Source organism: Symphalangus syndactylus, chromosome 2 (genome assembly GCF_028878055.3).
Source record: "Symphalangus syndactylus isolate Jambi chromosome 2, NHGRI_mSymSyn1-v2.1_pri, whole genome shotgun sequence".
Classification (NCBI taxonomy): Eukaryota; Metazoa; Chordata; class Mammalia; order Primates; family Hylobatidae; genus Symphalangus; species Symphalangus syndactylus.
In genome coordinates, this window is record NC_072424.2 from 25,950,001 (window position 1) to 25,974,932 (window position 24,932).

General features: G+C 34.4%; 1 protein-coding gene across 21 annotated transcripts in view; it reads right to left on the reverse strand.

Moving 5' to 3' along the window:
• Window positions 1-24,932, reverse strand: part of VTI1A (vesicle transport through interaction with t-SNAREs 1A) — a 464,064-nt gene that overhangs the window by 376,660 nt on the left and 62,472 nt on the right. For 12 of the 21 annotated variants that reach the window (XM_055249130.2, XM_055249179.2, XM_063617855.1 and 9 more), the window contains exons 4-5: window positions 7,412-7,489; window positions 1,097-1,117 (exon numbers count right to left, since the gene is read on the reverse strand). In XM_055249130.2, the coding sequence (XP_055105105.2) occupies window positions 1,097-1,117; window positions 7,412-7,489 (99 nt within the window). The remainder of the gene's footprint in view (window positions 1-1,096; window positions 1,118-7,411; window positions 7,490-24,932) is intronic. The other 9 variants (XM_055249139.2, XM_063617885.1, XM_063617860.1 and 6 more) reach the window with 1 other exon arrangement.

The following is a 24,932-nucleotide window of genomic DNA, read 5'->3' on the forward strand; positions in this document are numbered from 1 at the left end:
TTTCCCCTTCATTTTATATATCATTATTACTTTTTCTGAGGGAGGACGTCAGTAATGCATCTTAAATTCAAAGAGTTGTTGAAAAACACTATCTAGAAGCTTCTAAATTAACATCTGCATCACCTAGAGAATGATGACATACCAATAAAAAAATTCTAGAAAATTCTCAATCAATGCAGTCAAACTAAACTCAAAAGTAATTCATACTACTCTACACTATAAGCAATTAGACAATTTTTAAATTGCAATATAGGCCATTATGTCTTAATAGAAAAATAAAACCCAACCTTCCTAAATAAAAAATGACTATCTCTAAAAAAGAGTACCAAAGCATATTTGATATGTTTGACTTAATTTTTTAAAAATAGAATTATTCAGCATCCCTCATTAATACAAGGATACAATTATAAACATTGCGGTAAATATTTGCTGAGCCACACGAAAAAAAATCTGGAGTTGCATTATGAAACAGTCCAGCAAACTCAGAAAAATGAGAACTCACTTGGGTGCTGTATGCTACAAAAAGCAAAGTGTTTAACAATGACGAAAGCTTTGGCTATTCTTAGGTATCTATGTACACGGAGTAGCAGGGCATTTATAACATATGTGTGTTTCCCCAAAAGGATAATACATCCATGGTGTCTTATGTTAAACCCAATAATTTTGGGTGGGGGAAAGGAGTTTATTTAAGAACAGTTTACAGTAAAGTAAATCAGAATGTTAGAAAAAAAAAATCATACTAGCTTCTTTGAGAAACTACATAAATAAACTTGAAGTTAGAGCCTACAATAAAACTACACTCAGGTAGAGTTTTAAGATATTCCTTTATTATTCCTCCCTTTTTTTTGGCCTTTACAGTATTAACTTTGTCCCAGTTCCAACAAAGAACAATGATCCCTGAGATAAGCATGATTAGGATATAGTTGTGTTTTAAAAGATGGTGAGCAGAAAAGATTTCTGAACATTATAAATGATACTTTCTGCTATGTATAGATTTACCTGGAAAAACAAATCCAAAGATCCACTTCAGATTTAAAAACTCAATTTTATAGGGAAAAGCAGAATTAAAAAAAAAAAGAAGCTAGGAAGTACTCACCTCTTCACGTAATTTTATCAACTGCAACATGAATGCACAAAAAAAAGATAAAAAGGAAAGAAATGGCAGGAAAGAAAGATCAGTTGTGTGACAGGATACAGAATTAACATTGACAATTTATCTGTTTACATGTTTAGCATTTAAAAATCACAGACAAACACATTAAAAGAACCTAAACATAGACTACATGCAGAGTTTTTTGAACGAATAAAGATCACTTTCTCACACTGTCACATTAAACAAAGGGAATAGTGTGAAATTCTCTTTTAAAGTACATCTAAGACACCATCATGAAATAAAGGGGAACGACTTCATAGAAGTCTATATTATAAAGAAAGAAAACAAGTTTACTGTTCCTCTCTTCTAAGAATGTACCATTGAAGAGGTTTTGTATATACAAGTTTTCAGGATGTTTCTCTGTTTGGAATCTTGACAACTGATTTCAGATTTTACCTACAAATGAAAATGATTAATAGCTCATGCTTTGGTTCCAATAAGTATTTAAAACAACAAACTATTATGTTAGTTAATGTTATACTTGTACCCATTCTAGTAATAAGACTGCATTTGGAAGTAACGTTATTTTAATAGAAAATAAAGTATGCCAGGAGAGAGAATACTTATTTAGAACATAGTGTCAAAAATTCACGATCATATGAACTTTTGTGTATGTAAGAGTCAATTTCTATGTTTTTGTTTTGCTTAAGAGGCTACTGCAATCATGTGGCATGTTTTCATTTTAATTTTTGAATGATTTCTTCAGTTTTCAATTTTCTTCATATTGTAAACTGGCAATGAGCTTTTACTTCATTTATACTGCAGTTTTGTTTTCACTAAAGTCAAATAAAAAATCACTCCTTACTTGTTAGTAAATTATCCTATGATAACATTTTAATTCTCTTATTTAGAACATTTTTCTATTTGCCTTAAATATAACAGATAAAACAAGCTGTTTAACTCTTTAGGAACTAAAATATATAACCATATATCTGGCTCATTGTGTGTGTGTGTGTGTGTGTGTGCGCTTGACACTATTCTAAACTACAAATATAACTGTATAAGTGAGATGACGACCACAGTTTCTGCAATGACTAGAAACTGAAACCTATGTTGTAACAGACTAAACCACATTCTACGTCTGAAATTTTCATCCTCAGCAATTCAGGTCTACAACTGATAATTTTTAAACATCCAAATATCTGTAACATCTGTTATAACACTTGACATATGCAGGCCAATAAATTAAACTATTGCTTTGGGAGAAATGTGTCTGAATTGTTCACTGTAAGTCTCTCTATAATTATCATGTTTACTATAGCCCGGATATCTCAATGCTTAACGCTGTTTTTGTCCCGAATTCAAGGAAGGCAGTATGCATTCCAGCTTATTCTGTTATTTCATTTGTTATATGAAAAGTATTTTGAGTACCAAAGAATAAGATTTTAAAAACTGTTAAGAATCCTTTATAAAAAGGGTACATAAGTTATCATGTAATGTCTCACAGTACATTCAGTGAAAATGAAACTTTTATTATCATCGTTTCAAAATAGACAAGAAGTTGTCTTTATTTTTAATTAACACACTCAGCAACCATCCAGTTACATATAAGTAAATCATCTTGTCATTTCACATGAAAAGTTATAATTCTTCCCCAGAAGCAGCAAAACTTTAAGCTAAAGTACCTGGCCTATCACATATCGGAATCTTTCTCTTTGCTATCCCAACATCATGGGAGAAAAAGGCAAACATTAATTCTCAGAAAGAGACGATCTGGGAATTGATCGGCCAGCTATCTTTTCTTTCTGGGGGCACTATTCTTCGGTTGACTATGATACTTAAAGGGCCAAAGTTTAAAACTACTCTTCAGCAATAGAGACCATTTGGGGCATGCCACCCTGCCATAATCAATGAGTGTTTAAAAATGCTACCCATTTGTTTTTTCAATAGGTTCCAAACAAAAAACGTTCTATCTTGTTTGTGCTGCATGGCTGCATTCAAGCTCTACATCGGATTTGTAGCTAAGCTAGGTAATGGGAGAGTTTTTCATCTTTATCTTTTTTTTTTGGTTAGGCTGAGAGTTATTCATTCAAGTAAACAAAAGATGGCCTATTTTTGAAAATTAACAATGCTTAGACTGGACTGTAAGTCGTGATTTCGTATTTTCTTGAGTTACTAGCTCCATCATAGGCAACATGAGAGTGTGCAATGCCACCATGTTGAGTTATGATAATCAACATCTTTTTTTGAAACAAAGATTTTTTTCCCCCAATGCAGAATTTGATACAAGAGGTAATCTGTTCCTTTGTGGGCTGAAAAAATCTGGTTTACGCTGGTTTGAACCAGTGGAATCTCTTGTGGTTAAGCCTTCTGCTGTGACTAAAATCAAAACTGCACTGCAGAGCATGTGAGGGTTCATGCGCGCGCGCCTGTGTGTGTGAGGTGCGTCACGTGACCCCCAGAACTACCGAATTTTTTTAAAGCTGATAACGCGACTGCCGTCTCTGTCCACATACAGATAACGAATAAATGCTGAACTCTATTAAACGCCCTTTACACATTATCGTGGGTCGAACACACAATTTTCTGAACTTATGATGACAGTCTATTTATTTTGCTATAAACCCTCAGCACGTAACGAACAGATTTGTGCCTGGTAATGATCTGCTCTGCCAGGGCTATATGAAATGATACCGACCTTCTTTAGATCTTGGGGAATTAAATTGACCGACTTCACCCCCTGGTCTGTAGCTGAAGTTTGACACACTTTATGCACAGCAAGCCCAAATCAGAACTTAAGAGAACCTCGTATTAAGAAATTAAGCAATCATTATCTGCTAAATATTGCTTTGCCACAAAACTTTCCACACATTTGGAAATAATCTACTCTTTATATTTTGAATCTTCTATTTGGGATTTATTCAAAGTCACTGATCAATATATTTCTGCATATAGAAACTGAGAGAGTATTAGGGTTCAAAACCAAAGCTTGGAACAGTTTATTTGCCCCATTATCACACTTCACTATGAAAGGCTTTATGATTTTATTCTATAAGTTGTGTTTTTCCTTTTATGAGAATGGTTCTCATGAAATGCAATCAAGTTAGGAACTATTAATGTTTCCACTCTAAATACAACATCACTACATTCAAGAACTCAACTCTTTCAAAGAAATAAAATGTTGCCACATGGAATGGTAAATACGGTATTTTCAAAGAATAGAATGATAATGCTTAAGACAATAGTCCTTGGAAAGCTGATAGCCCAACAGTACTCGAATGTACAAAGTAGGTAATTTTCTTGTCCCTTCTTTGTAAATCAGCATTAGCTATATTTGATTGAATGAAATGAATATGAATCAGAAATGAATGTATACAAAGCATTTAATTTGGAATTAAATGCAAAGTGTATTGTATGAGGGACATTAAAAATGCTTTTGAAAAATTCTTAATTTCTGAATTTTTAACATTTCTAATCATGGCAGAAATGTTTATGTACCTAAGAGTAAATTAACATACTTTATAGTTAATTGGCAGACTATAATTATATGTATTACAGTCAGGTTTCAGATGCCTAAAAAAAACTGCATCATAAATTATCAGAATGAGAAATAATAGCTACTGTATTCATATTGTCGAATCTTCACAAAGAAGCAACTATAAGGAAGATGTGTATGTTACATTGAAAATACCTAGCCAGTATTTTACCTATATAATCATTGCTATTAATTCCTTATTTTCCTATTTTGATCTATATTTTTAAACTGACTGATGTATCCCAATTGCAATTAAATGAATATTGCTATTTTTATCTCATTTTGCTTATCTCCAAGTTTTATCCATTTATATAATTAGTATTCCATGGACAAGAAGTTCTGAAAATCAATTTATTAGCAAATAACTTAGAAGTAAACTTATTTGTAGGCAGAAGACCTTTTCTTATATAAATTATAAGTAACCCTACCTAAAAAAAACTCTTCCTAGCTACTGAGCTACAAAGATTAGTATAGAGCCAAATTAAAATACTTTCTTTCTTTACAGAAAGAGCTTCCGTTTTGACTCCATATTCTGAATGAATGCTGATGCAGAATAAAAAAGTTATTCTCAAGTGACTATACCTAGTTAAAGATGTGTTTTAGTTTGGGGGATTTTAATTCCTATATTATGACAAAGAGCCTTAAAACAAAATGCAATGACTTCATATGAAATGGAAATTTTGCTACATTTGGTAACAAAATATCCAAAAAGTTAAGTGTGGTCTCTTTGAACTTTTACACCTCATTCAAATTTTAGATGGATAACTTCACACAAGTAATAATCTAACAGTACATATTCTCATGACTATAATTTATCATACTCTATTTATTGAAGTGACAGTTCCTTACATGTAACTTCAGGTTCTCCAAGCACTTTCAGAATTTTAAGTTTGATTTATATAAGTCCAGGGGAAATCTCTACATAATCACTTTAAGGTGACAGGAATATAATTTAAAAATTTCAGAAAATATGAACTCAATCTATTTTTGTGGAACAGTTTTCTTTAGGCATAAAAATCATACTTATATGTACGCAAGGCAAATGTTTTAGGCATATAAAATGTCCATTAAGAGAAGTGAACATGTTTGGAAAAAAAGGGATCCCTGTCATGGAACTACAACATCCATTACAATAAAGGAGTCTGAGTTAGACAGGCACACCCCCTTCCTTTCTATTTCCTCTGCATTAGGCAGTAGTTTCAAATGAGGGAAAGATCTATAGCTGTTTAAAGAACTGACATGGGAACTATGCATTCACTTTCTTGCAAAAAAGTGTTTTTGCAGTAGATAGGAAATAAAATTATGATTCATTCATTTTCAAGAGGTATGAGAAATCTAAATCTCACTTTAAAAACAGAAGAAAATATTTTTTCTCTCATCCTCACATTATTTAATCTATTATGAGTAAAACCCCTTTATCACATCACCCTTTTATGTTTGATTTGCTATTTTTTTTTCCTTTAGCTAGTCTCACATTTCAATCAGGGAAGCTGAAATCCCAAGTCCAATCTGAACATGTTCACATGTCTGAACTCAAGCTGATAACATCCAAATAGTGGAGGAGGTGAGATCTTTCCAAAAACAAACATAATCAGCTCAGTCATTCTTCTCTCTTTTCTGGGGGTGGGTGAGTAGAGTCCTTAATCACACAAACAACATCCCTGTGACAGATTATAGTATAATAGATAGCAATATACTATTAGCATATATCGACTTATCATCTATTTGAGATGGTAAATACAATTATGCAATTTTCATAATATGTATCAATATATTATGTTTCACTATCCTATTAAAATTTTGGTTTACTCAGTGACTGATTTATGTTCATTTTCATTTAGGCAGAGTAGAGACTTTTATACCACTTGCCAAAGTGGCATTAGTAACCATGTTCAGGTCTTGTTTCTGAAGGTCCCTACCATGTATTTTCTTTAAAAGTGTCAAAGAAAATCAGTCATTAGGGTTATTTTGAGACATTTTTAAAGTCATCTCTAAACTGAGGTTCTTAAAACTTTTTTTAAAGTTGTATATAGTATCTACATGAATTAATGAAGTCTGCAGTATTAATTCAAAGAAAGAGGCGGGACATTCATTAGACTCATGACACTACGGTATGATCCAATGAGAACCGACAGCCAAGTTGTAAAACTCTTTTAAGAAGAAACTGTATCTTATTTTTTTGCCTACGCAGATCTTAAACTGCAAAAAGACTTATCCTATTATTATTATTATTATTATTATGACTATTATTTGACAGAAGCAGGTCCTCTGTATGAGTATCCAAGTTCCACACTGGTGCTTCCAATTTGCATTTTGGTGAATGTATTTTTAAGAAGCCACACAATAGGAGATTGGGCTGCCCTGTTGAATTTTGAAAGCTTACTTTCATTTGTTTTGCTGCAAGTGTTGATTTAATTATACTGCATTATTATCAAAGCTGTATTATGTACTTTTTTATTCCTTTTACATGTGTTTGAGGTGAAGACCTTGGCTTTGTCTGCAAACGGTGTGTTTCAAGTTATTCCTTAAGTACTAAATAATAAAGAAAAGAGAAGAAAAGATTTTTTTAAAAGATAGCAGACAGTGATCACAAGGTAAAGGGTTAAATGTAAGATCTCCAAGAAACATTTTGAAGTTGATTAAGACTCCAGCTTTGCATTAAACAGTATCGCTTCCACATGAGTTGCTGCTAATACCGTTAAGGAGCAGCTTGAGAGCCCAGTGCGCCAGTGACCTCCTTCACCCTCCAGCCACCCACCGGGCCTTCCTGATTAGCATTCTACCTGGTTCTCTGAGGAATTCCCATCATCCCCCAGGAGCTCATTCCGTACTTCGTCACTGTAGGCGATCCGTGACCTTTTCTATAAAACAAAACAAAAAGGGAGAGAGTGAGAGGAACGTTAGAAAGTAAAGGCTTCCAAGCTTTATTGGTATCAAGGCTGATCTCAAACCTCGAGAGCCCCCTAATGGAAACCTATTGGCTACAATCTGCAAACCAAAGTTGTGTAAATTTCCTGAACTTGATAAGTTTCATGTAAATTAGAAGTTTATAAGATGCCAAAAATGAAAGGAAACTGTGTTGTGTATTCTATTCATAAACGCATCTGAACTTGTATATTGTTCCATACATCGCCATTCAGATAAGACCACTAAGCTGAAAGAAATGCAGCTATATAACTGCATGGCTGTAAAACTCACTAGATTGTACTTAAGACAGGAGTATATGTTTTTTTTTTTCAATATTGTGGCAGGAAATGGACATTACAAAGCTTTCAATTTAGGACTTTAAAAGTCTCTAATACTAGGATAATAATTATATCTCCAACTATACTCTGCAATGCCTAGAATAGCATGTCTATATTTCTTTCATTATTGTGATGCTACTAGCCAGAAAGAGAGGAAATTTAAAGCCCTTCCCCTGTACAAACAATAATTTAAATGTCTCCCAGCTCTCTATAAATAATGGCCTAAGGAAAAGTAATGAAAGTGTGTGTGTGCATGTGTGTGTCTGGTAAAAGAAACTAAATTTCTCAGTCACAGTAAATAAAGGCAAGTAGGCTATGAGTCAACTTTTCACAGTCCCAGTAAATAAAGACAAGTGGGCTATGAGTCAATGTTTCACACCCTGAAAATGTGTTTTACAAGAAATATACCCCTCTCTATAAAGTCAGAGGGACATGTCTGCAAGCAATTCATGAATTATCTAAATGTATACACATTTGGAAAAGCCAAAAGACTGAAAATTCGTTGGGAAGCTAAAGTGTGTGCCTCAGATCCCACTTCAGCGTCACTATTTCAGACCTACATTCAGATTTGCAAGTTACTTTGTTGTCTTTTCTGCTTCAGAATTCACTAAGAAAACTACTCCATTAATCTCTTCCTCACTTGGGGGTCTAGAGTTTGGGACTTAAAATTTCTTATTTGTTCAACTGTGATCTGAAAAAGTACTGTAGTTTAAAAGGACTATCAATAATTCCAGAGCAGATGTCAACAATATGATTTTTAAATTAGATTTTAAACTAGTGAATAAGCAACACTGCTTGACCACATAGAGATCACAATACCTTAAACATCAAACATATTACATTTGAATGGAAAAGAACCTTAGACAAGAACAGCCAATAGACTTTAAATCATTCTGAAGTTACAACTTTTCCCAATTGGGGTTCCTTAGCTTAACCACAAAACACAGAAAATTATTTCAGTAACTACGTTTATCAATTCTCCCAAGGATGGTACATAAGAAAAAAATTTAGTTCATTACATATATTTGAAGACAAGTCTTAAGTCTCTGGCAGAACCCAGTTGAAAAGGCTGAATAGAGTAGAAATAAAAATAAATAAACCTAGACATTCCTTTGCTTTTTAGGGAAAAAAGTAAGTTTCATGGAATTCTAAAGGTAGCTCTGGTTAAACTGACACTGGAACACTGGGGTCCTGACTCACAGCTCAGTGCTCATTCTACCACACAAAAGTTCCTCTTCATTCTATTACCTTTAGAGTGACTCAGGAAAAAGGCACAAGAATTGCAAAATGTTTTGATATTAAGGAGACAGTGGCATCCACTCCCTGCCCTGAGTCTCCACCCTAACCCCCATTTCGCTGCCACAAATGCATATCTTATACCTTGACTTCTGCAATACGTCTCTAAGTAGATAAATAAAACCAACAACGTTGCAGAGAGGAGGACAGAGTAAAGTAGTCAAGTCCTCAGCATGAAGTCAGTAAAGATATCTACATCAGATCTCTCGACAATTCAGTAGTGACCCAACTCAGTCATTTGTGAACATGCCAGACTTTTGACCATCGCAAACGGCATATATTAAGCCTGGTTCTCTTATTGTATTTACTGAAGCCATTATTAATTAGCTATTTCTATGGACTTCATACAGAATTGCATTTAAAAATGCTAAATTATCAGGGCAGTCCACTTCATGGCCTTAATACAGTATTTAGATCAAGCCAAAGTTTGCTTTTGCTCATTTGGAGCTCTTACTGCAGTAGTTTCAAACTAGCTAAGCAAAAGTATTTTACAGCATTAAAGGAAATGAGAACCTTTAAACAGGCTGTGGTATCAGAGCTGCCTTTTTAATTATTCATCTCATCACTATGGGGGACTAAAACATTCCACAGTATGCAAGAGGATCATATGGAGATTGCTTTTGTTTTTCCCTTTTTTCACCAAAATACCAACAAATTGGCATAGATTGTTCAATTACATTATACTCTTATTTTGATTTAGTATACTTCAAAAGGAGAAAATTATAAATGTGTATCCCTAAATATCGAATCTTGTTTTGGTTACAATTCACTGCTTTTAAAAACCAGCAATTAAGAGTGTACATGCTCAGCAACAGAGGAGAACTAAGGCTTTATCCACAGTTGAAGGGTGGTCCCTATAAATGTCATTCTTTACCATTGGGATGGTAAAAACTGGTTGTTTGGATGGCTTTCTGGATATAATTAAGTAAATGATATGCTGAGTGTAACAAAGTGTTCTCTGACAGGACTGACTTTTCTTAAAGAATGAAAAGACAATTCATCTCAAACATCAGAAATAGTTCCTCATGAGCATGATACAACAATGCTGAAAACTGAACTCTTTATATGTGAGTTTCATTTTCCAAACAAAACAAATCAAGACTATTTTTTAAAAAACTAATTATATTTAGATGCCCAACATTGGTATTTTCTCATAATTTTTTACGACTTGAAATTTTAAGTAAGCTGATTGTGCCCAACCATAACTTAGCCTGCAAGATCATCATTAAACTAACTGAATACCAAAAAAGGGGAAAAATCCTTTGAATGACAAACTGCTTATTTTATGGATAATTTTCCTCTAAAACATCAATAAATTATGTTACCTTTTATGGAATTAAAAAAATCTCATGCTACATTAATAAGTACCTACACAATAATTTAATTTGGAAGATTCAAAGTTAATACAACTGAAGCATTTACTGTATCTTGATAAACTTCACTAAAATATTTTTTCTTTATTATCAACGGTATAAAATTTGTACTTTAGCCAAATGCAAACATGAGAATTTGAGCTGGAAATGTCACACATTCAGCTACAGTTTGAAGGAACCCAATTCATAATGCATTTTATAAATAGTTAATGACTTCTATACATAAGCTAACCAGGCAAATCAAGAAATTGTCAACATTTTTAGTCTTAGTTGTCAGTTACCACTGTCTACTGGTGCTTTATATGTGGCTTCTGGAGAAGACAGAAGCTCTATGCAGTTTGTAATCTACTGCAATTTCTGGTCTGTACCATAACAGTAGAAAAGCTTCAGCTGACAATACTTGCCACACACACACACACACACACACACACACACAACATACACAGAGTTAAATACAAGAGTACTCCTCACTTTTAATTGTGTGTTTGTGTAAAGTTTACTTCTTCTAACTTATATACTTTGGTAGACTACATGGTTAGAAAGAAAATCTACAGACCATATATGAACTATAGAAAAAATACGACAAATAAACAACTAATTGTTATCTTTAAGAAGTTAGATGCACAAGTTTCAATGGCTATTTTAAACTGATGACACAAGTTAGTTATGAATGTGAGAATTTCGGATTCAAGGCGATTTTCGATTTTTACTTGGTATATGAACAGGTCCTTTGCATACTGATTGGCTGATTTTCTTAAAACCAAGTTCAAACAGATACACTTGCTTAGTTCTGTCTCAAAATTTGGCTTGAAACAGTCTTTCTACTTGACCCAAGCCTTGACATTTCCCAACTGAACTGAATGTGTTCCTGGACAGGCACTGCTAAATTAGAAACAAAATGAATTAACTTAGCTTAAACTAATTAAAAACTGTGATCTGTGGTACCGCCTCCTGTATGATTCTACATGTGAAATAGAGTATACGTAATCAGAATGAGGATTCTATAGCCCAGAACTAGCAAAAGCATAACAATGAAGTTGGTTTACTACTAAAGCGTATATGAGAATTTAATTTCCATGGCGTGCACATGGCAAAGCAATTGCTTAAATTGCCTCACCTGGGAATTTAATACAATGTTATCATCAGACCAGCCACATTGTAAATAGATTTATAATGCTTTCCATGTGCTGTACTCTGTTGCATATGAATTAAGTAATGATCTGGTATTACAATAAAATCAGCTAGTTCCCACACCTGGCAGACAGGATATTTCACTAAATTAATACCCATACAGCTACATCACAAGGCATAGGAGAGGAAACCATCTCAAAGGCATTCGACTTGAGTTTTACATGGGATGCAAATACTCAATGGCTATGTAGAATGTCACTACACTGAATGGGGCTGCTGAAGACAATCTGTTTCTAACATCTGTATCACAGAATTAAGACGTTCTCATTCCCATTCGATTTTGGCCTAATTTTCTTCATTCAGCACTTTAATTGCTAATCAGCAATCCGCAACATTCACAAACACTAAGCAAGCCCTTTATTCTAATCTATGTGCTGCAGACAGCCAAATAATTGATACAGAGTGCAGTATGGTTTTGGTAAGTAATGAAAGAACAGCTTGTCCTACTCCCTAATCAAATGGGTCTATAGAAGAAATGGTTAATAGATTTCTCCATAGGTCTAAAACAAATTACCCAGTCTGGCTAGACTTTTCCATTGCTTCTACGTGTCTTTCAGTCTCCATATATTTAATAATGCCCAGGGTTACCAGGTGATACATCTATTAAAAATTGCATGCTTTCATAGCCAAAGAATTTAACTGCTCCAAAGAATTTAACTGCTCCTGTTATAATTAACACTTTGGGATATCTACAGAAAACCATGAAATTATATTGATTAGTTAGTCACATAATTGCTGGCATTCATTTCTTACCTAATTTTATCTGGTTCTAATTAAATAATATCATACTTCTGTAATACCCAGATGGCATTTTCTAAAATGCATCTATCTTTGGCACCAAGCGTTCATTTTTAGCCTCACTTCTATTTCTCATGGACAATTTCAGCTTTTCAGCCACACACCACCCCTGCACCAGGACTCAAAAAGGCTCATCAATCCAGGACAGAAAGCTTACATAGTCCAGAAAAAAATTAAATGGAATTTATGAATTTTTGTTTATCACAGTGTTCTCCATGCTGTATTAATTTCTAGTAAAAAGCAATTTAAGGTTAAAACATGTATCATACTACATGGCTTAGGTAAAGGTAAAGAAAACTGTTAGATAAATGTTTGAAACCTGGAACATTGTTAGGATGGATAGAAAAGCACATGGTACTAAATGAAAAGAACAGAGAGAGCATTTCAGTATGTGATCTTGGTCAAATTAAGTTTTCTGAGCATCGGTTTCTTCATCTCTAAAATAATGGTATAGTATTTATTTCCTAGCGCTGTTGTGAAGATTTAAATGTTACAAACAAACGCAAACCTATCCTAACACCTTGTATATGATGACCTCCAGAGCATGTTCAACTAAATTGTAGTTGATAATACTGGAAAGGATGCAATAAAACTAGTAGGCATACATGGCTGAAAGTATAAATTATGCATCCTTCTTAAAAAATCATTTGCTAATACATACCAAAAATGACTTTAAAAATCTGTATTATTTAGATCCTGTAATTCCACCATACTGTTTTCCCAATTCCTTATTTTATGGTGCTGTAATTTTTGGATGGCTTCCAATAGTAAAAAATTTTACTGCATTTCTTTAATGCTATCAGAGAAAGTAAGTTCCAATCTGTTTCTTCTACGTAGTCATTCCTCTAAGTATGGCTTGCTCTTGCTCAAGGGACTGTTTAGAGTTAAAGGTCAAGCTCATTCGCTGGAAGATGCACATGCCACATGTCACCAATACTGTAGCATTAATAAAGGGAAAGCACACTTTGTGTCTATCATAAACTCATGGCCAATGGACCATATGCAAGCCACCAGAGAAAAAATACTAACACACCCTGCTGCAAAGCTACCAATAGAGCTGGAAAGTAGGTTACCATGAGACTGCCGAAATAATCCATTGTTCTTTAGTATGCAACACCAGAAAAAAAATTAAAAATTAGTTTTAAAAAATTTTGTCTTTTTATTGTAATCACTCTCATTTATTATTTTTGCTTATACTTTCAAACACATTTTCCATGTTCAAAATGGATATTTATGCTTTGGCTATAAACAATAAGATAAATTATACCACATTTCCCCTAAATTACTTTTTAAAATTTAGCTATAATATTATATGTGAATATTTATATGCATATCATGAGGTTTTATATATATGTATATACACACACATATAGAGACTAACAAACCCATTTGCAATCCAGATGGAATAATAACTATGTTTACAATGCTAGGACAGACTTTTATTTATATTAGGAACTCTGCCCATATTGCTGCTATATCACTTAATGATTTGCAAAACAAAGAGCCCAGAAATTATGTAACTGTACTTCTTCATTTCCTCTTCCAGCATTTCTAAACTTTAGCCTGTAATTTAAATTTAGCATTAATGTTTCAAAAGGCAACATAAGTTAGTATCATGGCCCCACTTGCTTGCATATGCTTGCAGTTTATGACTTTTGACACTGCTATTGAATACAGTGTGGCTGTGTCTTAAATCATGTTAGCTTGTCAATCAACAATTAAATTACTTCATTCAGAAAATCAGCTCATGATAGAATGCCCAGATGTTGTTGTCAGCATCTGGAATAGTGTAAGTGTGCAGTGGAGGAAATCTCATCCTTTGAAGTCTTTTGATACGTAAAATAAAATAACTCCATAGACTCTACTTGAAATAATCAAAATATCAAAATGTTTATTATTTTGTTTGTTAATGATTTATAAATACACTGTACACCCCACTGGAAAATGTTACTCTCATAAATGTTTTCCAATAGATGCTTCATTTGTATTTTAAAATAAACTACCGCAACAAAGTATATAAGTGTATACAATTAATTCTTACAGTGCTAGTTTCTCTATATCGTCTGCCTAGCATTGGGAAGGAAAACGGGTGATTCGTTGAAAATCTGTCCATAGTCACAGTTTCAAGTGATCTAGACATCCAAGAACAAGTTATCCTGAGGAGTCTCTGTAACTGACCCTAAGTTATCACATGTGGCTTCATCTAGATCAGGCTGCAAATTTAAAGACAAGGGGTTCTAAGCCAGATGAATGATCTATCCAAGGCCATGGAGCTAGGAAAGATGAGGCAGAACAAGGACAGAACCCCATTCCTCAATGCCAGCGTTCTTTTCACTTTATTACACCACCACAACAGGCTGGAGTCCCCCTACCTTCATTCTCCAAAGCCACGGTTGGATGCATGATTCACCTAGTTCTATCAACTTATCATCAGCTAATTAGTCTAAAGGTTTTGTTTCTGGTCACCCTTTTCTAAAAACAAAGAAACAAACCTTTATATGTTGTTATCAACAGCTAGAATATTGGACACCAATTGAGAGTTCAAGGGTGATAAATGCTTAAGGTAAACTGCTTTATTTGATAGAATAAAGCATCTGATCTCAGAGGTTGAGTCATAACCACACCTATGGGTGTTATTTAGACATGTTTCAAGATTAATCTTCAAAGGCTGTACCATAAAGCAACAATAGCCTACCTATGGCTCAGAGAGGAGCCGCACCAGCTATTAAGATGCGTTCAGAACTGCTTGCTTACTCAGAAAATCTGGTGACTCCTGGTTACTTTAAAATTCTAGATTGGAATCAGCCATCTCATAGGCAAACAATTTTTATAACCTATTTTCCTGGTACTTACTTTTGGACCCATGTTGCGACAGATTCTTTATTATAGACTATGCTATGTTATAGTGAGGTTATACGGTTCATAATTCAGAGATATACAATGTATTTTAATGTTTTATGGATATAGCCAATAAAACTATGATGTTTAGGCAATATAAGAAAATTATTTTAGCCCAAATTTTCTATGAAAACATTTTGACGGTTACTTCTATACTAGGGTGGCCCAAAACAAAATATAATGAATATGAAACTTCATATCTCATTCATAAATAACATATCTTTCCTAAAAGATTCTCCATTTTCAGGTGAATAAAATAAAATCTTGCCTACTCAGATGTTTTGCTTCATCAATTAGATGTTTTCTTGTGTATCTTCAATGTTTCACCCTCTACTGGTTCTTTCCTTTATGGTAGGTATATCAACACTTTTTAAGTGTATCCCAGCTTTACACATTTTAAAAAGTTATGTCATATATATATATATATATATATATATATATATATATATACACACATACATACATACACACAGAGAGAGAGAGAGAGAGATATGAGGTCTCACCATGCTGCCCAGGCTGGTCTTGAACTCCTTGGGCTCAAGCAATCCTCCTATCTCTGCCTCCCAAAGTGCTGGGGTTACAGGTATGAGCCACAGCACCTGGCAGTTATTTCATTCTACATTACTCTCCCCAGCAAATGCCAACCTCTCTTTATGCTTCCCTTCCTAGCCAAGCTTCTTAACCCATCTATGCCCAGTGTTCCATTATTGGAACGCTAAGCTTGTGGGAGTTATTTATATCCTACCGCTCAAGGTCATCGCAAAGGTCTGATTGTTCACAAAAAAAATTTGCAACCTCCAGCATAAATGGATTAATAGACTATTTTACACGCAATAACTCTATTTACTCATGTCTCAGTCATTTCTCAGCTTATTATAAACTGGATGCCTTCCTACCACTCTGCAGGTCTTCCAAAGATCACCAATGACTTCCTAGTTGTCAAAATTATTGGCCATGTTTTATAAATGAAATTTTTATTTTATGATTGTTTAAGATTTATAAAAAGGTTGCAACAACAGTTCAGAGTTCCCATATAACTCACACCCAGTGTGTCACAATTAATAAATTATTCATTATTATTAATTAAAGTCATCCTTTTTTTTAGATTTCCTTAGCTTTTACCTAACGTTCATTTTGTATTCCAGGATCCCATCCAAGACTCCACATTATATTTAGTAGTCATGACTTCCTAGGCTCCTCTTGGCTGTAGTAGTTTCTCAGACTAAATTGTTTTTGATGACCTTGACAGTTTTGAGGAGTGGGGCTCAGGTATTTTGTAAAATGTGCCTCAATTAGGATTTGCCTGATATTTTTCTCACGACTAGATTGGAGTCACATATTTTCTGGAGGCGGATCACAGAAGTAAAGTGCCACGTTGATCACATCATATCGAAGCTACATACGATCAGCATGACTCATCACTGTTGATGCTGACCTTGATCACTTGGCTGAGGTAGTGTTTATCAGTTTTATCCACTGTAAAGTTACCCTTTTCCTCTTTTCATGTTGTACTCACTATGCATTAGCTCACAAGTAAGGAGTTGGGAATTAGGCTCCACTCCCTTGAGGGTGGAGTATCTACATAAATTATTTGACATTCTATTGCATAGGAGATTTGTCTATTCAATCATTAGTCAATCATCTATTTATATCAGTCTGGCGTCATGGCTATTTATTTTATATTCTGGGTTATCATCCAATACTACTTCATTTCTTTTGTTGCTCAGATTGTGCCAATTTTAGCTGCGATGGCCACTTTTCAGTCCTTTTTCAGGTCAGACCTCTTGATAGTACCTGATATTGTCACCCACTTTCTCCTTAACAGATTCAGCACCACATTCCCTTTGAATTCCTCCTATCCTTGGAGGAACTGTGCTTCTCTTTCTCAGTCTCTCCTTCTTAGTCTCCTTCATTGTAACTTCTCTCACGATCTGCCCATGAATGCTGGTATTCCACTAGGTCTCTGTCCTTAGCCCACTTCTCACTCATCTGAGTGATCTCATTCATACCTATTGTTCAAACTATCACCTAGGAGCTGGCAAAGATGTTTTCTGCATATTCCACTACAAAGCCAATTCCTGTTGAGTACCTTAAATAATATAAAGGCATCTCAGGCTTAACACAAAGTAGAATATTATCTTTCTTCTACCGAATGCTCCACCTCCTGTTTTCCCTAATGATGGATAGTACAACCATGCACATGGTATTCTTAGATAAAAACCTAAAAATTAGCCCACTCTCTCCTTCACTACACAAATCCAATCAATCAGCAGGCCCTATTAATTAAACCCTTATTTTTCAAAATATCTACAACGGGGGCCCTTGCCTCTATTTCCAGTATGTTTGTTATCTTATGCAGTAGTCCCCATTCTTTCTTTATAACTGTTATTAACATACATTTCTCATCCTTCTGTTTATATATGAATTATATTTGGGAGATATTTGGATGGAAAGACAGACATGTTTTTGACAGAGGTAAGCCAATAGGTCCAAAGTCTCAGCTCCTCATTTTGGGCAGAAAAGGAGTTACCTTTTCTAACAGAATATCAAAGCTATAAATGAATAATTGTCTAAAAATATAACTTATTTCAGAATAGAAATATTAAAATAGAAAGCAAATATATTCAACAAAAGCCAATATACTATGGGAAAATGGTAAGCAACAGACCACTCTCCAACTTTATAAGTCAATACCACATTTCTCTTTAATTTCAAATACAGGCATATCTCATATCTGCTGTTTTATTGTTCTCATGAGTTAGATATTCTCATTTTTTATTATGTAGAAGCTAAAAGACCACCATTTCAAACGAGATGATGTGCATGCATATTTCTTCTTTGTTTGTCTGATTTGTGGACCTGAGGAATATGGATTACCTCTGTTATCTGCACAAGAAGCTCTGCTACAAGCCTGGCATTCAGTTTGCTTTTATCTCTGAGACCCCAAATTGTACTGTTAGGCAACAGAGGGCACTTATCTAGATTGAACTGTCATACAAATAGATTTTTGTCAGCCATTCAATTTGTATTGGGGAACATGCCAACAAAAACAAAACCCAGCAATTTAAAACAACAATCCTATCCTCTAGTGACAGGAACAAATTGCTGCATTTCAAATGAATAAGAATTACTATAGATCGCACATCTTGTATGTGGGTGCTACAGGAAGAAAAATGTTCTTGGAACTAATTCTGTATAGTTTTTCTGGCCGTAGTCTAATATAAACCAAGCACATAGTATGCCTAATACTAATAAACATACAAAAAAAAGCCACGAACAAAAAGGAATTAATTGTTATCTGAGGAGAATGAGGCTGCCTAATGAAGTTCCAAGTCAAAATTCAGTGACTAGATGAAGGTGACATTACGTTGCATTTTGAATCTGTTCTCTGATCTATGGTCCCTCCAGGAATGCAGGTAGTGCCTCTGCCCACAAAAAAGTCAATTTGAGAAGTGAGACCATAATTCTCCTTAGGCCTAAATTGATTCTGGCTATATGTCTTCAATATCCATAAAGAACAAGCAAAAACTAGTAAATTGACCCCACCACAGTTACACTGTATCTCAGGCTATCTGGAAGAATATTCAGAGTTGATCTATTCAAAGTTGATGTTAACATCAAACACGAAAGATATTGATAATTGATAATTAAATCAATAAAAAATCAATTTTCACAATTGAAAATAATATTTCTGCTCATCAATACCTAAAATAATTAATTTCCTCTGCTATCACATTTATTTGAGTTGAATCCTGTTCCCTTTCTATAAGCCGTATCTTCATTCTTATCTTTTATAGCTAATCCTTCAGTGAAACCCAGTCTTGGATTTGTGGAATCATAAACTACTGTAAGAGAAATAAGCAAACATGCAGATTCAGCCCTATGACTCTACATCAGGCTGAAACAGAAAATAAATAAGGGTCAAAAACTTCACTTGAACCCATGTAATTTTACTAAACAAATTTAATTAGTTCAATTTTTCAAATGTAAATATTTACATATTACCTCATTATTGGTAGCTAAAATAGGTAACAGGACAAAGGCAAGGTGAAATATAATGCTTCAAGTTACTGCTACATTTTGTTAAATAGTAGAGCTATCTGACAATAAAACATTCTTACTTCAAAGGAAGTTATAAAATTATATTACCCTAAAAACATGATACAACATACCAATACTTATGGGATGCAGCAAAAGCAGTTCTAAGAGGGGAGTTTATAGCAATAAATGTCTATATCAAAAAAGCAAATAACAGATAAACAATCTACTGTTAGAGTTCAAGAAACTAGAAGAAGAAAAATAAACTAAGCCCAAAGTTAGCAGAGGCAATGAAATAACAAAGATCAGGGCAAAAATAAATAAAAAAGAGACTAGAAAAACAATAGAAAAAAATCAATGATACCAAGAGTTGATATTGTGAAACAATAAACAAAATAAACAACCCTAGCTAAAAACTAGCTAGAAAAAAAGGAGAGACTACTCAGGTAAATAAAATTAGAATGAATGAGGAGACATTACAACTGAAATACAAAGGATCACAAGAAACTACTATGAACAATTATATGCCAACAAATTGGATAATAGAAGAAATGGATAAATTCCTAGGCACATATAGCCTACCAAGACTGAAGTAGGAAGGAATAGAAAATCCAAACAGAAAAATAACAAATAAGAAGGTTGAATAAATAATAAAAAGTCTCCCAACAAAGAAAATTCCAGGACCAACAGCTTTCACTGCTGAATTCTACCAAACATTTAAAGAACGAATGCCAATTCTTCTCAAACTCTTCCAAAAATGTGAAGTAGAGGGAATATTTCCAAATGTATTTTATGAGCCTAGCATTATCCTGATAGTAAAGCCAGACAAGGACACTACAAGGAAAAAATATATACATCAATATCTCTAATAAACATCGGTGCAAAAAGCTTCAACAAAATATAAGCAAACTGAATTCCAGAATCAGTTTTTAGGAATTAAAGGAATCATTCACCATGATCAGTTGAGATTTATTCCTGAGATACAAGGATGGTTCAATATATGCAAATCAATAAATGTGATACAACATATTAACAAAATGAAGAATAAAAATAATATGATCATCTCAATGAATGCACAGAAAACATCTGACAAAATTCAACACCTTTTCATAATAAAAAACCTCAACAGATTAGGTATAGAGGGAATGTACCTAAACACAATAAAATCTCTACATATAAAACCCATAGCTAAAATCATTCTCCATGGTGAAATGTTAAATGCTCTTCCTTTAAGATCAGGGATAAGACAAAGATGCCCACTCTCACTCCTTCTTTTCAACATAGTACTTAAGTCCTAGCCACAGCAATTAGGCAAGAGACAGCAATTAAAGGAATCCTAATAGAAAAGGAAGAAGTAAAATTATCTCTATTTACTGATGACATAATCTTACCTATAGAAAACCCTAAAGATGCCACCAAACTGATAAATTCAGTAAAGTTGCAGTATATAAAATCAACATACAAAAATCAATAGTGTTTCTACATACTAATAACAAGCTAGTACAAAAAGGAAATTAGTAAAACAATTCCATTTGCAATAGCAACAAAAAATGAAACACTTAGGTATAAATGTGACCAAGGAAGTAAAAAACTTGTATACTGAAAACTATAAAATACTGATGAAAGAGTTTGAAGAAAACACAAATACATGAAAAGATATCCTGTGTTCATGGACTAGAAGAATTAATACTGTGAAAATGTCCACATTGCCCAAAGCAATCTACAGATTCAATGTAATCCCTATCAAAATACCATCAATCAGTCTTCACAGAATTTAAAAAAAATCTTAAAATTATATGGAACCAAAAATGAATCCAAATCTCCAAAGCAATCCCGAGCAAAATGAACAAAGCTGGAGGCATTACATTATCTCACTTTAAAATATCTTACAAGGCTACAGTAATCAAAACAACATGATATTGGTATAAAACTAGACACATGGACCAATGTAACAAAATAAGAGAACCAAGAAATAAAGACATATCACAGCCAACTGATCTTCAACAAAGCCCACAAGAACTTACACTGGAGAAAGGACTTGCTCTTCAATAAATGGTGCTGGGAACATCAGCTATCCATGTGTAGAAGAATGAAACTGTACCCCTACCTCTCACCATATACAAAACCAATTCAAATTGGATTACGGACTTAAACACAAGACTCCAAACTATAAAAATACTAGAAGAAAACCTATGGAAAATTATTGGGGACATTGGTTTAGACAAAGAATGTATGACAAGATCTCAAAAGCAAAGGTAATAAACCAAAAATAGACAAATGGGACTTAATTAGGCTAAAATTAGACAAATGGGACAAATAGACAAATGGGACTTAATTAAGCGAAAAAGCTTCTGCACAAAAGAAATAATCAACAGAGTGAAGAGAAAACCTGCTGAATGAGAGAAAACACAAACTATTTATCCAACCATCCAACAGGTGACTAACATTCAGAATATACAAGGAACTCAAACAATTCTACAGGAAAAAATAAATAGCCCCATTTGAAAGTGGGCAAAGGATATGAATAGATATTCTCAAAAGAAGATACACAAATAGCCAATAGGTGTATGAAAAAATGCTCAATATAACAAATCATCAAAGAAATGCGAATCAAAACCACAATGAAATATTCTCTTACCTTAGCCAGAATGGCTATTATTAACAAAAGGTAACAGATGTTGGTGAGGATGCTGAGAAAAGTGAACAGTGTTGGTGGGAATGTAAACCAGTACAGCCATTGTGAAAAACAGTACGGAGATTTCTCAACAAACTAAAAATAGAAGTACCATTCGATCCAGCAATCCCACTACGGAGTATCTACCCAAAGTTAAAGAAATCAGTATATCAAAGAGACACCTGCACTAGCATGTTTATTGTAGCACTATTCACAAGCAAAGATATGGAATCAACCTAAGTGTTCATCAACAAGTGAATGGATAAAGAAAATGTGGCACATATACACAATGAAATCCTATCCAGGCACAAAACAATTGAAATCATGTCATCCGCAGCAACATGGATGGAACTGGAGGTGGTTCTCTAAAGAAAAGTAAGCCAGGCACAAAAAGACAAATCTACATGTTCCCATTACATGTTCTCACTTGTATGTGGGAACTAAAAAATTTGATCACATGGAGGTAGACAGTGGAAATATAGGTAACAGCGTCTGGGAAAGATGAATTAGGAGGAGGAGGGAGGATGAAGAGAAGTAGGTTAAAGGGTGCAAACATTCAGCAAGACAGAAGGAACAAATTCAACATCTGACAGCAGAGTAGAGTGAATATACTTAACTTGGGTGGTAGACACCATAAATAACCTGAATTGAACACTATGCATTATATAGATATGTAAAAAAAATCTCACATGAGCCAGGCACAGTGGCTCACGCCTGTAATCCCAGCACTTTGGGAGGCCGATGTGGGCAGATCATGAGGTCGGAGATCAAGACCATCCTTGGCCAACATGGTGAAACCCTGTTTCTACTAAAATACAAAAAATCAGCTGGGCGTGGTGACGTACGCCTGTAGTCCCAGCTACTCGGAAGGCTGAGGCAGGGGAATCGCTTGAACCCAGGAGGCGGAGGTTGCAGTGAGCCGAGATAACGCCACTGCACTCCAGCCTGGTGACAGAGCAAGACTCTGAAAAAAAAAAAAAAAAAAAAAAAAAAAACTCACAGGTACCCCATACATTTGTACAGATTAAATAAATAAATAAGCAAATGGAGCAAAATGCTAACAAAAGGTAAACCCAGGTAGAGAGAGTGTACGTTCTTCTTTGTACTACTTTGTACTTTTCAGCAAGTTTGAGATTATTTTCAAATACAAAGCTTAAAATGATCTAAAAATGAAAAGATTAGTGAAAAAGGGGGCAAAGGTCCCTGGTAAGCTAATTTTCAACAAGTACCTAATGTCTGAGATTAGTGAATATCAAATAAATCCTTGATGAAATGATAGCTTATGTTAAACAAAAACATAAAACCATGATTCCTTTCAAATTCAGGCAAGTTAAACTGTTAATTTTTACCCCATATGATGGTGTTTTCCTTTTTCAGCAATAAAATTAGACTTTATTTGTACAGTTTTAAATTAGCAACATACTTTTATTTTTTATTTCACCAATTAGTATGGATTGCAAATCATCCATGGTCAGAGAAGTTCAAAGTTACCAGTTCAAAATAAAAGAGTATTCCATACCATTTAAAACTGTTTGGCAATAAAGTACGAATTCTTTTTCTCCTTCATTTAACTATAATTGTTTTTGTGGTGGTGGTGGTGGTGGTGGTGGTTTTTTTGAGTCAAAGCCTCACTGTCGTCCATGCTGGAGACCAGTGGCACAGTCATAGCTCACCGAAGCCACGACCTTCCAGGCTCAAGCAATCCTCCCACCTCAGCCTCCTGAGTAGCTGGTACTACAGGTGCATGCTGCTACAATCTGCTAACTTTTTAATTATTTTTTTAGAGATGGGGTCTTGCTATGTCGCCCAGCTGGTTTTGAACTCCTGGCCTCAAGCAATACCCCACCTCAGCCTCCCGAAATGCTGGGATTACATCCATAAGCCACCACACCAGGTCCACTTTATTCTAAATGAAAAGTTTTTGGGACAACAATTCTAAATTAGATTGCTTAACAGATAAGAATAAATGACAGATTGATGTTTATACAAAAATGCCTAGAGGAACTTAATGCGAATCTCACTGGAATGCTTCAGCACTAACCAAAGATCTTTTACCGTGCTCTTAGGTCATTGTCTAATGTTCTTGAAGAGAATACACACTTTCAGGTAGACATGTGCCCAGTAAACTTTAACTCGATTTGGCAACTAAGATATTGCTGATCTGTCTAATTTTGACTGTGATAGCACTGGACAGGGACTGAATGTAATTCTAGTTCTTGCAAAGAACACAGCAGATTTTGGCATTCTATAAATATGCAATAATAATGGGAACTTAGGGCTAGAAGGGACCTTGAGAGGTCCTTTAGAGTGCCTTGCTCCCTCACAGCATCTTACACTGAATGTATCTTAGAAAGACCTCAGGAAGGAGGTCCCTTACCTTTCACAAAGAAGCTTACCAACCATCACTGGTTACTGGCAGGAATGATTTTTCTAAATTAAACTTAAACCTATGGTTCTACAGTTGCCCATGCAGTAGAGCTCAACAAACAGCTGCTGACCATACTTGGCATAATAGCTCTTCACAGACATGAAGAAACTTAACAACTCTTCAACTTTCCATCCAGGGAAAATGATCCCAGGACTTTTCTTCATCTGTCTAATTTTCCAACTCCTCTGACAGGCACTCCCCAGAATTTTCTCTGAATTATCTTTAGGCATGGTAGCCCCAGTTGGACCCAGAGATGAACATTAGTAAACTCTTCCACAGTCTCACATGAACCAAAGGGCATTCAATCTTAACTCCTGATATGTAAACTGGAAGAGGTCATTCCTTCTTGTTTTTCTTATTTTT